At 43.0% G+C, this 18,273-nt stretch overlaps 1 protein-coding gene across 2 annotated transcripts in view; it reads left to right on the top strand.

Annotated features, from left to right (window-relative positions):
- unc5db (unc-5 netrin receptor Db) overlaps positions 1-18,273 on the top strand; it is a 143,095-nt gene that overhangs the window by 78,528 nt on the left and 46,294 nt on the right. For both annotated transcript variants that reach the window (XM_079353504.1, XM_079353503.1), the window contains exons 3-4: positions 12,308-12,451; positions 13,679-13,782. In XM_079353504.1, the coding sequence (XP_079209630.1) occupies positions 12,308-12,451; positions 13,679-13,782 (248 nt within the window). The remainder of the gene's footprint in view (positions 1-12,307; positions 12,452-13,678; positions 13,783-18,273) is intronic.

Raw genomic sequence — 18,273 nt, 5'->3', positions numbered from 1 at the left:
TGGCACGCACACACACACACACACACACACACACACACACACACACACAAACAAGTTGGTGTGACACCCCTGTTAGTATTCAGTGATTAGAGGCTGTGACAAAGCTGTTTTTCTCATATTCATGAAGCCCCCTCCTCAGGAAAGACGCTTTGATTGCCTCTGGAAGTTCATTAGACTGGGATTGCCGTGCTGTGAAACTGTTGCAGGGACGATAATGTCTGTATGAAATTTGGAGCTTCTTATGTTTGCTGTTCCTCGGCATGGGAGAAGAATAAGGACGTTCATTTTGTAGCAATTGTCAGATCATTGCGTTCTCTGACTCCAGCGTACAGCATGAGGGAAGCTAATTCGAGGATTATACTAGAATGAGTTTGATGAAACCTAAATCCTACAAAATGTGTTTCTGCTGTGTTTAAACTGGAGCACATTCTGACCTTTCTGTGTAGAAATAAAGATGACCATATGGCCTTTTAAAAAGCAGCCCGACTTCCTGCGCCCTTGCCTCCACCTCTCCTGTTTTCTTTTTTTTGTGTGATAAAGTGGACAAGTACAAAACAAAAATGTGCACATAGTAGTGACAGTTAACACAAAGGCAAATAAACAAAGACAACAAACAATACAAACAAAATCAAAATATGCAAAACATCAACAAAGACAAATACAACTAAAGTAAATATAAAAGTCAAGTATTGAGTTGTGTTGGTGTATAGGAAGTGTGTTCCTACACTATTATTTTCCTATTTCCTATCCTATCTGTGCGGTTCTAATATTACCCATTTCCATGAAGAACATTTTGCTGCTTTTACCTCGACTGCCGTGCACTGACTGGTTCCCCCGAGTGAAATCTCCTTGTTGTCTGCCAGCCCCAGAGGATTAGCAATTAGCAGAGCCTGAGGGTGCCATAGCCTCCATGCATGCCTTACATCCGCCGTAAAGCCAAAACCAGAAAACCAATGGCGCTCTACACGGGGAGGCTCTGTCCTGGCTCAGTAATAGGCAGCACAGCTGTGTATTGAATAACTATGGCTAATCACAGAAGGAGATCAGTGAAGAATTGGAATGATATTGATTAGGACGTGAGGCCTCAATGCCACTGGGAGCACGTGATAACATCTCTTATTTACCAACCAGCGTCATAAATCACCGGACGCTGATAAAGCTGACAATGCCCTTGAATTCCCCGACAGCAGGAGGTGCTGTGGGGAGATTGTGTGTCTGCACTGGATGCTGTACTTAACCTATAAAAACAGGCAATCCTGTTAAGTGTATTGATTACATTTCTTTTGATTTTTCTAAAAAAAAAACGAAAAATTTGTTCGTCAGTCGCTGGTTGCAGATTCTATTTGAATAAGTTTTCAATGTGAAGAGAAATGATAAGGGTAAGTATCCAGAGGACATTTACATTATGTCATGTATAGACATGATCATTTTCTTCATTCTCAGGGGGTCTTTACACAACAGTGTCCTTGTCAAAGCATCATTGGAAGGAAATAGGTTTTTTTCCAGAGGTGGATTATAAAAGCACAGGTCCTCATAAGCTTGAAAGTCACGACCACTTCATCGTTCAGATACATAAAAACCACTAAAAGAAAGAGCATGCTGTTTGGGATGCTGGGTAGGTGAAACTGTTATGATTGGCTGAAATACTACGCCTTCGCTTTTCAATCAATCTAACTTGACCAATGTTTTCGTCAATGACTCCTTCAGTGAAGTGTGTGGGTGAAATGATGTTTCAATGAGAGTGCGGGTGTCCAAACACCCACAGCACCCACAGGTGTGACTTCACTGGATTTATCCATTGATAATATCCAGACTAAACTGTATGGAGATAAGAAACTCAGTGGTGATGGATAAGATTTGATAAAACATCCCCCAAAGGCTCCTCCCAGCAGGAGACTATCCCTGTCAGGTGAGGGGGGGGGGGGGGGGGGGGGGGTCTCCTGAGGTAAGACGTGATGTAAAAAAAAAAAAAAGCAGAAGTAGTAGACGAAGCAAAGAAGTTCGCGATACAATGCCATAATGAGAATGTTTGCTTTTATGCATACAGTCCATCCACCGTGCAGCAGTCACAGCACAGAAACGTCACTCCCATTGACTCCAGAGAATATCCTGCTGCGTTCTCACGTCAGCTTACTCGGACTTGCTGCACAAAAAAAATATTTAGACGCCGAGTGAAGGGAAAAATGTGGCTGTTTTTGTTCACACATCCTGCACAGCTCCTCCTGGAAATATCAGGAGTTTCTGCAAGTGTGAAAGGCCTATAAAAACTTTAAGGCTGGAGACCCGAAAGTATGGAAATCTTTCTGACTGCTCCACTGCAGCGTATGAATTTCTGAACAATTACCAACATTGACCAGTAGATGGCAGTATAAATCATGAGGTAATGTAGAAAATGAAATGTCTTTAGTCTTTTAACTCTAGATTATTATGACCACCTTTTAAAACATTTTTAACGTACATTTTAAACGACTGACTTTAAATTAAAGGCAGCAGACCCACAAATGTACACCCATTCACACATGACCACGATGGAAGTAATGCCCGTCACTAATCTATTCTTACACTTTCACAGTCATTGACTAGCAGAGCCTTGCTCAAGGACACATCAGCATGTTGCTGCAGGAGCTGGGGGTTGAACCCTGCCCGAGTGATGATCTAGCTTCTGAAGTCTGACATTGTTGCTGACAAATTTCTTTATTGATTTGAACACGTCAAAAAAGACAAGAAACACAAATGTAACTGAAGAGTCCAAACTAACCCAACAGTCTAAAGGCCCTGACACACCGAGGAGTCGGAGATCGTCAGCTAGGACCGATAGTAAACGATCTGCGCCATAGTTTTTCACCCTATCTGCAGTTGAATCGATGCCGGTCAGGGTGGTTCACTCTGATTGGCTGTTCATCTGAGCTAATCAGTGGACGAAAATAAAAACAGAAGTTGTTTTAAGAGAGTTGAGGGACAGCGGTGTGAAAATGGTCTGCATGTATCATAACTATATATATATATATATATATATATATATATATATATATATATATATATATATATATATATATATATATATATATATATTCACATTGTATTTTGTTAGGTGGTGGTTAGCCATCGACTGTAGTCTCTGCGTTGTGTTGACGTACCGCCGTTTGGCCAAGACAAAGGCATCGTGAGGCGACACCACAGTCGGCCTTCGTCACCACGAGTTCTTCATTAACTGCTTGGTGCGCCTTAGAATTGAAACCAGAGAATGGATGTGTATCTCTTCCTATACAGATAGGAAGAGAGTCATGGGGTTGTGTGAGCAGCATGAGCTCACTGGTTCACATCTTCTGTTTTCATTAGAAAAACATACAGGATATCTCACCATCGGATTCAACTTCAATGTAAAAGCATACCCACAGATTCAGATGGTCTAGAGTCTCGGCGACCTTGAGCGATGAGCAGAAGGATTGTAGGTGGGTTTTTTCTAAACTCCATCTTGATTTTTTTGATTGTGAAAAAAATAACCACTCCGCACTTCCTCACAATTTAAAAATGTGCCAGTGACACCAAAACTATAGAAGACCTTGATTCCCTGAGAGTGAGTGAAAATCAGCGTCCACCTGCCACCATCAGAGGGAAAGTCTTCATCTTTATTGATGGGCTCCGGATTTTCTGTTTTCTTATTTTTTCTGTTCAATTAAAACAGGCAGTAAAGCCTCCCTGGAAGAAATCTGTCTATACAGTAATTTAAATTACACACAAACATGTATGTGTGTACAATCTTGGTTTTGTAAACCATGAAGTACAAGATAAGGGGACGGGGGACTTTCATTGGAGCATCTGTGCAGAGTGAATGTTATCGTTGGTGAGCAATGTGCTGACAGAGCTCCCATATTCAAAACTGTAGAGCTACGTGCTACTAAATGATGATGTATAGAGCAAGAGGCACATCTGTGTGTGTGTGTGTGTGTGTGTGTGTGTGTGTGTGTGTGTGTGTGTGTGTGTGTGTGTGTAAACTGCTCTGTAAATGGGCAAATGGACTAGTCTTTTGACTAAAACTGCAGGTCACACCGACACATTCACAAACAGAGAAGTAACGTCCGACCATATTAACTAATCCATTCATACATGTTCACACAATGCTGACGTAGCTGCAGGAGCAATTTGGTGTCAATAGTGTTGCCCGTGGACAAATCTACGTGTTGCTGCAGGAACATGTAGATTGTGCTGACAAAGCGCCCATCTTAAAAAACAATCGCTACACGTGTCAGTGCGTGTGAAGTGTTAAGCTTGATCGCCCTCAATTTCACCTGCCAAGCAGTGGGTTTTGTTCGTGTGACTGTATAAGAGCCTGCTCTAAAGCTCAGTTTGTTAAATTGTGTGAATGCTCTGTTGGTACACACGGAGGAAGGAGGTCTGCGTCAGGACGGTACACTTTCTCATGTACGAGCACAAGCAGCAGAACACCACGTGGACATGAAGTATAATCGATCCCTGCCTCAATTATAAAGTCTTGTTGCTCTGTCTCACTCAAAAGAAACCATGGAGTCATTCAATCAGGTTCTCTGTGTTCTCTGATTCGCAGACCGGACTCAAACACTCCTCACCTTTTTCTTTGAGTCAGTTTGTCGTGTAAACTAAGTTTCATGTGACGCCAAGCATGTGGTCTATTACTGTGGTTATGTGTAGAAGGTAACCATGCCAAACAATGTAAGGGCAGGATAGCAGGGCGGACAGTCACAACCGTGCGGGGCAACCAAGCCTAGTGTGAGTGCGCCCTGTGGTCTGGATGGAGTTTCCAGGTGTTCAGGTGGTTCAGCGAGTCAAAAGGGTTGTGCACCATCCTTTTCTTGACTCCACTGCTGCAGCCTCAGCTCTCCTTCCCATGAATGAAAAATAACGGCCTCCTAAAGCTTGGAGTGATGTTATCATTGCTTCCAGGGTGGCTTTGTGAGCCAGTTAATGGGGTTGTTAACTGAATGTGGCCCGGACAATATACCTCATATACACACACTCGTTTACAAACACAGTTTTTTTCCAAGGGAGGATTTTATTTATCCATGCGACATATTTGCTGCCTGCGCTAAGGGCGAAGCTGTAAAGGTTTGGGTTGTATTTTTTTAAAACTTGTTTTAAGAGTGGGGAGTGGGGAGGAGACCTTTTGTCGTTGCTGGTGAGTCAGCAGATTCAGCCGTAGCCATGAAAAAGTATTGATGCATGTGCTAGTGTTGTTTATCCTGTATTGACCCATGGGAAGGTCCTCCCTCACACACTCCAGTCAAGATGTAGAAACACACTTAAAGCTGCTTAGTGTTGCATGATCAAGGAAGGACACATTTCAGGACTGCAGGTTGTTTCCTATCTTTGTGTGTGATATTTGTTTACCTTGATTGGATAGTTGCCAGTGCAGTGATAGGACAGGAAGTCAACAAGAAAGATGACAGTATGATATACTGTAGGTACATTCACTGGTCACTTTAATGGAGCTCAGCCAAAGTTCAGACAGGAAGAATGTTGTTCTTTCTTTCGTTCATTCACCTCCTCATTCATTCTCAAACCGCACCCCCGACTACTACTACCTCTGGTGATCAGCTGACTGTGGGCGTGTATCATCTAAGTAATTAACCAACCAGAATCTGCAACGACCTTTCCCAACCAGTCACCCTGCTGCTGTCAAACACTAAGAACAGTCTCTCTGTTGTTTCAGTGCAAACGCTGCAACCCTCCTCCGCCCCACTCACCTCCATCCAGCTCAGCAGAGTCCAGTCTTCATCACAGCCTCCATTCCTCTTCACCACCACCTGTGTCTAGACTCCACAGGGGGGATTCCTATCCTACGTTGACCTCATCATGATGGAGTCTCGCCCCCCAAAAGACTTTGAACATTTCATTCTATAATTGCACCACATGTCATTGTTAATAAATAATTGTTCATTCTCAATTAAGTCTTTCCTGATTGAAGTATAGCTGTTCAACAGCTTGCAAATATCTAATCAGCCTATCACAAGGCAACAAATCAATACATTTAATCATGTAGACATGGTCGAGATGATCTTTTGATGTTTAAAACCAAGCACCAGAAAAGGAAGTTGATTTCAGTGACTTTGAACGGGCATTGTTGACGGTGCCATGACAGGCTGGTTTCAGTATTTCAGCAACTGTTAATCTACCAGGATTGTTACGCACAACCATCTCAAGGGTTTACAGAAAAAGAGGAAATATCCTGTCAGCTCTCTGGGGGAATATACCTGATATAATAAGGCAACAGCAACTCAGATAACCGCTTGTTATAACAAAGCTCCCTTTGTTCTCATTTATTTGTATTTTAATTCCAATTCCTACCTGAGCATTGTTGCTGACCATGTCCAAGCCTTTAAGATCACAGTGTACCTATCTTCTGTGGCTTCCTCCGGTGGAATAATGCCCCATGTCACAAAGCTCATATCGTATCACACTCGTTACTTGAACATGACGATGAGTTCAATGTACTCAATGGCCTTCACAGTCACCAGATCTCAATCCAATAGAGCAGCTTTGTGGTTGATGTGCTGCTGACGAATCTGCAGCAACTGTCAGATCACTATCATGTCAATGTCGACCAAAATCTCTAAAAAAATGTTTCCACCTTGGAAACCTTGGTGAATTAATGCCACAGAGAGTACCCAGTGAAGGAACCGATGAATTTACAACTAGGAAAACTAGCTACAATGGTAACACGGATGCTGCAGTTCTGTTGAATGTGCCTGAACTAGGGCTGTCAGTGTTTGTGATAATCAGAATGTCTAGAAATCCCCCTTACAGAGTGTGTTTGGGATGAACTCGTCTCATAGGAGGACACTGATGATGGTGCAGGCTATCTGATAACTGAAAGAGGTTATGGGGAAGTTCTCAGAGAGAGCAGCAAACACCTGTTTACTGTTCCCGTTGCTCATTGCCAAGCAAATACAAATTTGACCAGAGGGAGCAGATGTGACCAATCAATCTCAGTCTCTCCATCATAGCATGTTATAAGCTTGGTGGACACAGTCTTGGTAGATAATATTGTGGAAAAAAGTGAAATTATATGGCTGAACGGCCCCACTCAAAGTTTAGTTTATGTAGATGAGTTTAGCTGTAGTTTCTTGAGAACATTCACCGGCACTAAACGCTGATTTCTTCTTATTGTATCATGTAAAATGCCGTTTTTGTTGAGTGAAAACTGTGTTGAGCGTGAGTCCCTCTCCAAACTGAATCCAGACAGACTTGTCACTGTGGTTATGCAGATTGAATAACTCATCGTAATAGACCCAATTCCCAATGTTTTCCTTTGTGCTCATCTGTTACTGCTCCAGTTGGCAACCCAATGGTTTGCACTGGCAGAGAAAATGAACCAACACAAGTGTAATTTAGGCAGATTCAGTTTGGAAACACGAGCAGTATAGTCCTAATGATTAGAATGAATGTGCTCAATAAGGTGTAGTGGAATACATTGCCACCGTTTCTCGTAAAGTCCACTGCTGAATTTAGTTACAGAGAATCTTCTGCTGTTGATGACTTTGTATTCGAGTGTCCTGACTTTATGCTATCGTCTGTATTCAGATGCCTGTTGAGACTGTTTTTTATTCCTTATAACAACACGCTGCAGTTTTAATTGTTACTGTTCTTTAAGTCTTCTAACCTCAGTTGTTAGCTGTGTTATTTTGGGTTATTCTGGCTTTATTTCACATCTTGAAGTTGGCTATAATTTAAAGGACTCAGGGCCTGATGGAGTAAGAAAGTGTATCTTTTCTTTGTCGAATTAAAAAAAAAAGTACTATTAAGCATCAAATGTGTAATATGTGTAATATGGCTGTGTAAGCATATTTGTGTGCCTTGATTCCTTTAAGCCAGTTTTGCTTATGCAACATGAATGGATTTATTTTTTAACAAGCAGCACTACTTTAAGTACCCTGTTTTCTGAACAGCAGAAGAAGTTTACAGAGTAGCTCCTGCAAAACTGTAATGTCAGCATTAAGTGTGTCCATGCAACCATATGGACACAATGACCTGACGGAGGACGATGCCAGTTCTTTTATGTTGTTGTGAGTAACAGAGAAAAACTCAGGTACAACTCAGCTGTCGCTGTAACAACATGTTTGTTTTGCAAATGCTGGAAAACATTTGGGGCTGAATGATGTCTGCAGCGTCATTTCTTTGTCCATAACATCCCAGAGGAGCGTTGGTTCATCTGCTGATTCTCAGTTCAACAGTACAATGCAAGCGTCTCAGAGCACGGAAAAAAACTATTTTGATTTACTTACAATTTAGTGGAATTAAGTTTGTGGAAAGAACATCATGATGCTGATCAAGCTTTGTCAGGTCTGTTGTAGGATTGTCAGTTTTCAATAAAATAGCTTCTAAAGAATTTTGAACATGGCACAGAAACGAACAAACACCAGATGCAATAAACATTTTCATTATTCAATAATGAGCGTTCAACCAAAAGCCTGTTCAATACGATAGCATCTGTCATGGTTTGGTTTGGTTTTGTCTGTGTTTCTTGTTTTAGTTTTCATTCTGTCCTTAGTGTTGTTTCCTCGTGTGGTTTGTTTCCCTTGTGTGCTTTAATGTTTCATAATCTTGTGTTTACTTTAGTCTTGAGTGTGTGTCTCTGTGTTCTCCTATGTTACCTGTTTGTTTAGTTCCAGTCTTGTGTTTTAAGTGTAGTCTTTAGTGTTTCCTGTTTTATTTTGTAGATCTGGTTTTGGTGGTGGTGTTAGGTTTTACTTTGTACATGTCCTCAGTGTTCTGGTCTTGTGTTCTTTGTTCCTTGTGTTTTCCCGCCTTTGTGATTACCCTGATGTTCCTCACCTGTCTCGTTAGTCTCACCTGTGTCCAATTACCCCTGTCTATTTAGTCTCTGTGTTTTTCCTCAGTCTCTTGTCGGTTCATTGTATTGTCAATGTCTCGTGGTCTGTCATCTCCCTGCTCCCTGTGTTTTCTCCGTCGTGGATTTTGGTTTTTCAAAGTAAGTTTTTGTTTGCCTTTTTGTTAATAAATTTTAGTTCTCTGCATTTGGGTCCTCCTCCCTGTTTCCTACCCCGGATCGTGACAGCATCCCCTACATTTTTGACACAAACACAAGGCTATTCATGTGATCGGGTTAAGTTCAGATTTTTTTTTTACGAGAACACCTGTTCAGAGCTCTCACACGTTACTGTTACACACAAATATATGCGAGCCAGCTTGATAAAGGACACACACAATCAACACAACTAGTACCACACAAGATGACCAAAAGGATCTGGCGAGCAGTCAAAGTGACGTTTGGGGTTTTGTACAGAATGGTTTATTGAGGATGACTTTCTGCAATAGAAGCTAGAAAATAAGTCTACCAGGCACTGATGTGTGTGCAGTGTTTGTATCACCACTGGTTCAATCTCCCAGGTCAGCAACGGCAGCAGGCAGAAGGATGGTGTCAGGTATGGCGGGTTTGTTATCCACAGGGTAGAACTGTCTGGAAAGGGCATCACATTTTTACTAATCAAAAGGTAAGTCAAGAAGAAATGAGGTGGTCCATGAGGTGGTAGGCTGTCTCTGTGGCCGTGTGCACAAAGAACGAGGCTCACTGGACCTGACGAGAGTTCAGTCTTTTAGATGTTTGGATGTAAGCAAGGTTTTTCAAAAACAGGGTTTCTGCTCACCCAGCAAGTGCCTCCATTACTCCAGAGGCAGTTTGACTGCCAGTAGTTCATGGTTCCCAACATCATAGTTCCTCTCAGCAGGCAACAACTTCCCTGGAAAATAGGAAATTATCTGCCATATGCTGGGAGAGCACTCCTCCAACACTAATATCCGAGGCGTCCTCCAATGAACTGTGAGGGGTCAGTTGCACTAAGACGGGAGCTGAGGAAAATCGCCTCTTTAACTCAGAGAAGGCCCTCTGAGCGCAGATGACAGGAACAGATGGAAAGCTGGTGAATCCCAGGAATCTTTGTAGCTGCTTCCCTAAAGACACTGTCTCAGTTACTGCCTTGACTATATCAGGATCTGTCCTCACCTGCCCACTCTCAAAACCCAACCAACAACTTTTTGTCCAACATGAGTAATGTGATCCTCAAGGTTACGGGAAAAGATGAGGATGTCATCCAAATATACGAACACGGACCTGAGCAGGAAATGCCTGAAAACGTCATTTACAACAGCCTGGAAGACAGCGGGGATATTAGTGAGACCAAAAGGCAATATGAGATACTCGAAATGACCAAGTGGTCTATTGATCTACCTCCTTATTCCTGACCAGATGATAAGTGTTGCGTAGATCCAGCTTCGTGAACACTGTGGCACCAGACGAGGGTTCAAAAGCGGAGTTTTGAACATACATCAATGTAAAGCCGACTTGTTGCTCAAGCTTGAATGTTTGATCTGTAATTGATTGTTCGCTTCACTTTTATGCTGGTATAAATTTCCAGAGACATAAATCATCAGCAGAACACCGTTGATGGGAGCTGGGATATCATTAGCGCCTGTTTATAGTTGTTATTCACTCTAATGAGTCTTGTCAACAGTGTTTTTCCCAAAAGCAAATAAGACTGTTGAACGACACAGCAGCAACAGTTGCCTCCATCTTTTCGATAAACCTGTCGACGCCTGATTGGACCTCACGAAATGTGTCCCTCCAAGGACAAAGTTCTCTCTCTCTCTCTCTCTCTCTCTCCCTCTCTCTCTCTCTTATCAATCTGTCTGTGGATTCTGTTTCTCCTTCTCTTCCTCTCCGGAGCACATATATCACACAGTTTTTAAGGCATTAGATTTTATTCCCCCGAGGATACTGCATGTGTGCTCCTCGTCAAATTTCCCTTCGAGACAATAATGTCTTGTTCTTTCCTAAAAGTCATGAGTCATTACGTATCCACTGGCTTTCTTTCCTACACATACCCTGTCTCCATTATTGATGTCCGTCTCTTCGGCTCTATGACGAGGAAGCACCAACAGGGCTTTTGCTTTGTTTATTCTCCTTCTTCCGTTTGATCCCTTCAAACCCATCAATCACAGTCCCATCTGCTTGGTGACCAGAAACACCACAGTTTACAATATTGAACTAATCTGCTGAATTTGTTTTAGTATTTCTAAAGGTGTCAGAGTTGTAGCACAGAAGAAGCCTTTGCTGTTCTTCTGATGTCTTCTGTTGTTAGCACGTATGCCTTGCAAGGCCTCACTGCAGAGTGGAGACCAACCACTATCCCAATTTTTTTACTAACAATAAATGACAGCATGGACACGTCAGGTTAGCCTTAATGTCATTGGCTCCAGTTTAACTTGTATTCACTATGAGGCCGGTGGCTGGAAGCTGTGCAGCCGCAGTGTGAGACTGTTTGACTTCAGTTCGAGCTTGTCACATAAAAGTGTTATTTACCCCTGAGAGCAGATTCACAACAGCTAAAAGTGTTGGTGTTGTGGTTTTTAGTTTAGTCCTGAGAACATTGCACATCCTTGCCTGCTATCCAGATGTTTTTATGAAGCCTGAAGGCTGCAAAAGGCTCTGAGGAGCAGTGAGAAAACATATGTGACATGTACTAAGCCGGTGACTCAGATTCAAAACCGGTGCTGTGTACCAATTTATAACAGTGTGACAAACATTTCCAACTGGAGGCTAGCAAAGGATTTTCAAATGCAGCATATTGTCCTTCTTCTTCAGTGCAACATATTTAATAAGAGCACTGTGTACTGCAGTGTGCTCATGCCTTGTGTGTTACATAACACTTTGTCCTTGTGTCTCTTGCTGAAAAAAGGCTGTTTAAGGTGGTTTGTGTTTTCCAAATTATTAATGGTAAGTCTGCTACGGTTGATTTAGCTTTCCTCCTGATAGAAGCACTGAGGCGGGGCCCCTGAGGGGCTGTGTTTCTGTCAGTTTACTTCACCATGCTCTCAGAGCTGAGCAGGAAGGGGAGGATGCAATGATAAAAGAAGTGTGTCAGCGTTTCCAAAGAACATGTTCATAGCTCATCCGGTAAAACCCACTGATCAAAGCTAGCAGAGGTATTGAGGTATTGATCAAGGGTGACTGGGAGTCAGCCTGTAAGTGTCTTAATGACCAGACTGAAACCGCCTGGTAAAACCAAATGTACAACTATACCCCACTCTGACTCCAGCTCGGAGGCTTTATCTTTATCAGGGTTGTTGCATAGCACTAAGGAAGGTCATTTTTGCTGACTACATGTTGATATAAACATTAGAGCTTTAAATATGCAACCCGTATATGAAGCTCAATCAGAGCAGGAATCCCTAAACTCAGGCAGCAGTCTTCAGCTAGGAGACATCTTACATATTGTGTGTGCATGTTACAGAATGTCCGATCTCTCTTGTTCAGGGCTGAAGGTGCGTGAGGTGATGATCAACGTGTCCCGTCAGCAGGTGGAGGACTTCCACGGCCCTGAAGACTACTGGTGTCTATGTGTGGCCTGGAGCCACCTGGGAACCTCCAAAAGTCGCAAGGCCACTGTCCGAATCGCCTGTGAGTATGGAAGCACCTCAGTGATTTTGCAGTCATGTCCCTAGCACGATAAAACACACACATTCACTTACTGTAGTCCTACTTCATATGAACGCTCCCTTTTGAACTAGAAATGTGTAACTCCTGAAAGTAGTTCACAGTGAATGACTGCTCATGTGCTGATGGGAAACAGGATTTTTGCAAAGCACTGTCTGACGATTTCACACAATGCTTTTATTTGAAATCACTGAGTCTCCCTCTCTGCCTCCCTCACAGACTCTCTTTCTGTGACTCACCAGCTTGTTAGGTGGAGAGTGATGGATTTCATTGTCTTATGCTAGGTCATGTTGTCTATGACTTGTTTTGAGACTAACAACACTAACATGGAGCCTTTGTGAAGACAATAACCGTGCGAGCCTTACATTTTCTGTCACAAAACACCGACCATGTGAGGCACAGGATGCTCTATTTAAAGGGTAGCACCCTGCAGCTCAAATAAATGAGAACATGAGCGGCAACGAGTTCTCTTTCTGTGTCTGGCCACGCCCCCTCTCTGGAAGGGCTCGGGTGTACTCGCTGCTTTCTCGCTCCATGTCCTATTGTTTACGGTGAGAAGGCAGACTCAGAGGGCAGAACAAACACCTAGCTGTGGGAGTGTCACCCACCTGGGGGAGGGGCTACTGCCCTTTGTGATGTCATGAAGGCTAAAGACGGTGAAATTAAGATTCAAAGTGAAACACCCACTTTCAACAGAGGCTCAAATGTGAAGCGTTTCAACAGAGAGAAAAAGTACAATCGCTCATCACAGGCGCTTTTTGAAGAACGGCAGAGAATAGTAAATGACGACTCAAAGCTCTTTTTCACACCTACCCATTCACACACTGATGGCAGTGGTTGGGCACGTCAAGTAACTAATCCCATTCTTACACATTCATACGCCCCTGCTGGGGGAGCAATTCGGGGGTTGACTGTCTTGCCCAAGGACACATCGGACACGTTGCTCGCAGGAGCTGGGGATCGAGCACGACGACTCTACCAATCCCACTAGTGTATGCACATGAATGCTTAAGATGATCTGAGCGACTTTCCCCATTCATTCCCCATATCCCGTGTCATACATAGGATGTAGAGGGGTTCTGAAGGTAGTAACGTGCAAGGCCAGATGCAGACCAGCCTGTTTGTCACCATGCATGATTGACTGACTGTAACACCTGCCAGCTGACAGCTGCCTCTTATCTCTCCACACAGACCTGAGGAAAAACTTTGAGCAAGATCCACAGGGAAAGGAGGTGCCAATCAATGGGATGATCGTTCTGCACTGCCGCCCTCCAGAGGGAGTGCCTGTGGACGAGGTAAGGCTGCTACTCCTTAAAAGCTCAACCTCCTACCTGAGAGCTGCATCACGGTGCCACGTTGGCGTTGTGAGAGTAGATCTGCGCTACAGATTCTCCCTTCAGCCACTCGACTTCTGAGCGACTGATGTAGTTGTGGTTCAGTACTCAAACAGGTAAACAGCTGAAAATGAAGATGTGGGCTCCTATGTGAAGTGCCAACTAAGATGAAGAGTGAACTTTATCAGAATGATAAAGAATGAATTATTCAAATACAGAATCAGTTCAGAACTATGGCTTTGATTGAAAATCTTGTGAGCTCAGAATATGGCTGTATCAGAAGTGAGTCACTTATCACCCCTTAAATTTGAGTCAGCGTAATCATACTCTATATACTCCACTCAGTGTATCCCACAATGCTTTGGGAGTCTGCAAGTAATGGTCCCTGTCCAAGTAATATATACCATCATGCATTGCAGTTCAAAGGTTTTTGCCAGCAGAAAGTTGAGTTTGACTCGACTCCTCTCAGACGGGCGACAGGAGCGATCATCGTGAAACACAAAAAGTTCATATATATTTGGCGTTCTTACTGAACTCTACAAAGAGTGGAAGGACGGTCATCGAGGTGACGTGAGCTCGTCCTGATGAGATCAGAGTCTGTAAACACAAATAAAGGAGTTGTGGTGTTAAAATATGTTCAATAATCTTCTCTGTATTTATTAAAGGGGCTATATGTAACTTTCAAAAATACAACATGGCCGTCAGGCAAACTGCAGCAGTAACCTGTCGCTCGCCCTCCCTCACGTGCTCGTCGTATGTGCTCGTATGAAAGCAAAGGAGCATCAACATGGCCCCTGAAACACGGCGTAATGTTTCCAGAGGAGGTAAATGGTCATACACGTGAGAGTCTGTGAAGGAGTCTGTGTGTCTGCACTGACTGAGAGCAGTGTGTGACCAGTGTGTCCGCCTGTGAGAGCTGTGAGGACGGATAGAAGCGGCAGTGTGTGATGAGTTTGTAGTTTGTCTGTTGATTTATGTTAGCGGAGTGAGGAGAACGTAGAGAACGCAAATAAAATGACAAGCTGGAGCTTTGGCGGATCCGACCTGATTCCCTTTTTTATACAAGAAAAACACAGATAGACAGTGATCATCTACTTTATTACATCAGTTAAACTTGTGCTTACTAGAGAGTGATTTATAAAACAGTTTATAAATGTAAAAAGTTACATGTATGAGTTACTCGTTGCTATGTAAATCATTTGGTCATTAGGGAGTTAGCATTTTTGAAAGTTACATGTAGCCCCTTTAAATTGAACTGAGTATCAGAGAAATACATGCCATCATTTACTGGTATTATTGACCCAGAGTTAAGCTGCTCTTTCTAAGTGTGTGACAGTGACGAGCTCACAGACAGTCAGCAGGAGAATGTTGGAGACTATTTAAGGCACTGAGTCGGGGAGACCGGGGCGGTTTCTCCTTTAAGTTCCAACATTTGTTTCAACAGCCGTTGTGCCAGGGTGGTGGTGAAAACAAACATTTAATCACTATTGTGCTTGTTGGTTGTTCTGTTGATGTTCAGATCTTTTCATGTGCATTTCATCATTACATCAAAGATGTTCGTTTTTTGTACTATTTGAGTTAAGCAAAATGAGTAAAGATTTTATATGGAATAAAGTAATGATCTTGACGATCCTGATTCTTCTTCTTCCCTGTACACATGACTTTGTTATCACAGGTTTGTAATCATTTTTGTTTCTACTGGTTTTACGTTGGCGCCTTGTGCTGCTTGTAATCTGAGAGCCAGACCCTGTTTAGGTTTGGTTTCCATGGTGACAAGCTTCTTTTACTGGAACTTTCTACTATGATAGAAATATAGGGATAAAAGTCATTTGGTAAAGATCACTGTTTCCATATTTGGTATTGTTTGGAGTCCAAAAACCAACGTATGAGCCAGGAGTGGTGAAGAGGAGAGAGGACGTCGATGAGCGACGATCTGATAACAGTTTGAGCCAATTGAAATGAACTGACTTCAGAGTTGGTCATCAACTGAAAGTTGGAGGTACGATTCTCAGCTCCTGCAGTCACATGTTCGATGTGTACCTGAGCAAGACGTGTAGCCCCACATCGCTCTGCTTCGTCTGCGACTTGTGAATCGTTTGTTGCAAAAAGTGAAACCTAAATGAGATACCTGAGGAAAAAGATTACAATAAGCCTTTTGTTGACAGACTGTAACAGCTGCTTGTTCTCAGTTAGTTTCACTTTGCAAAACCTGTCCCCAACTTTTACTTCACAAATACCAAGGTTGGTATAAACGACAGATCTTTTATCTCAGCGAGAAGTGGAGTCCATGACTCACCCGGTATAATGAGTTTCTTTCGAGAGATTAATCTGAGAGAAAGTGAGAAATGAACAGGCAAACTGGAAGCTAACTTCACTCCTCTGAATGAAAGCCTTTAATCCAAAATGAATCTCCTTGATCTACATTAGCTCAGGTAGACAGCAGCTGCTACAGCACAAAGGGGAATCAGCTAAAGTCGTCTGCATCATGAAACAAGCTGTTCTCTGTTGGGCTCAACACACACGTTTGTGATGCCATTTAAAAACAAGTTAGTATTTAACTCCGTCCCACCTCCTCCCTCTTCTGCGCTAACTTTCTAATCTGTTATCTTCTATAGGTCAGAGACACAGATGATGAGCTTCATTATTAAGACAAGCTAGCGACTCCCTCGTCAGTGCCAATGACAAGAGACACCTCTGTTTATTTCATGAAGACAAGACGGATCACACGGTAGAATTGTAAAGCATGCGACACAGCTCAGAGGGGAGGAGAGTTGCCATTTGGGAAGCAACAGGGGAGGCAGATGGGCAACACAGGCCCATCATGTGTTCTCCTCGTATGTTTTCCGGATTCACCTCCAGAAAAGGAGAGCACGTCGGAGCTGCAGAAAGTTTCAGCAGACTTTACCCACTGCTCTCAGACACGCTGCTCAACACGGTTATGCCAAGTCGTGTGTCTGTGTATGTGAGTCATGTTCATCTGCATCCGACTGGTCTCTTTATGTTGATTAACTCCAGTATAGTACAACACTTCATACAGTATTATCAAAGGCAATGTGCCGTGTCACGTCGCAGGATGTGCCGTGTCAATCATATTTCATAAGCATCAGTCTGCTACCTTCATGCTGCGTGATGCAAAAGGACAAAATGCCACTTTCTACTTGTCAAGGACCGAGCCAACAAAAAGTCTGTCTGATATCATGAGTGCAGCTGTTAACCAGGCTAAAGTGACCGAGTGCACGCAGAGTCTGCGTGTCCCCTCTCCCTGTTACATGTAAGTACAATGCAGCTGCAGTCACGTCACCATGCAAGGTGCTGCAGACAGATGCTCAATTATGCAAGGCGAGTGTATTCTCGTCATCAGCAGCACCTCTTCCTGGTTCCAGTTAACGCCCTGGTGTGACCTTTCCCAGCTTCACCTGCAGTGCATGTTCACACTCCATTCAAGATGGTGAGTGTTTATTTAATTAGGAGTTACCATCAGAGGGCTCGTCCTGCAGATAGAAAAGTTACTTTGAACATCATTAGAATTTGTTCATGACATGTTAGGAGGCTGTGAAGAAATGTGAGACACAGGTTCATTAATAAGTTTGTTGCTCCACCAGTTCTCTGAACTTCTCCTGCAGCTTTCAGAGTCACTGGAAGGCTTAACAAGCTTGGTTAATGCAGAAAAAGATCCGTCATATTGAGCGTTTTCTGAATGAAGGATATGTAACCTTTTAGTTGGTGTGGTCTTGCTGGTAAGATGTTGTTGGGATTGGACTCACACACACTTAAGTGATTTTTATTTTATTTTTATTTTTTTAACAAAAGTTTTTCACCTCGTCTTCAAAAAATAATGCTGTCCACACGCTAATTTCTCAAAACCATTTTTGTCTACATGAAACCACAAAATGCACCATTACAGCTGCCATGAACAGGCAAAGTCAACAACAAGTCCTTGTTGTTCTCGTCATTCCTCTGCAATGACCATTTAATGACCAAAGTTGTCCATTTCTGTGGCTCTGCTTGTCAAGCTGGCCGTTGAGCCAGTTTCACTTGATGCCAAACTTGTTGAAGTTGTTGAGAATTTTAAACATCTCGGCACAATCTTAGACCGCCAGCTGAGCTTCTCTGAGTATCTCTTCAAGAAATGCTCACAGCCACTTTTTCTCCTTGGAAAAACTCAGTCGTCTTGGTGTCAGCACATTTTAGAGCTGGTGTCTAAATCTATTGTTGAGTGTGTCTTAACTTTCCATCTCCCTGCCTGCTAATGTCTCTTGAGCTGTAGATTAAAGAATAAAGTTTCTCGGACTGTGTCAACAGCGGGCAGAATAGTGGACAAACCAAAAACAAAACTCAGTCTCAATTTTTTTAGTGACAGGACGAGGAAGAAAGTGAGGACAAATCTGTCAGATAACTCGCACCTTCTCTTCCACCAAGCTGAGCCTCTGAGCTCTGGGAGGCGCTACAGGC

The sequence above is a fragment of the Symphodus melops genome (genome assembly GCF_947650265.1).
Source record: "Symphodus melops genome assembly, chromosome: 1".
Classification (NCBI taxonomy): domain Eukaryota; kingdom Metazoa; phylum Chordata; class Actinopteri; order Labriformes; family Labridae; genus Symphodus; species Symphodus melops.
The sequence above is the reverse complement of the archived record's forward strand: the minus strand, read 5'-3'. Positions and strand labels throughout refer to the sequence as shown.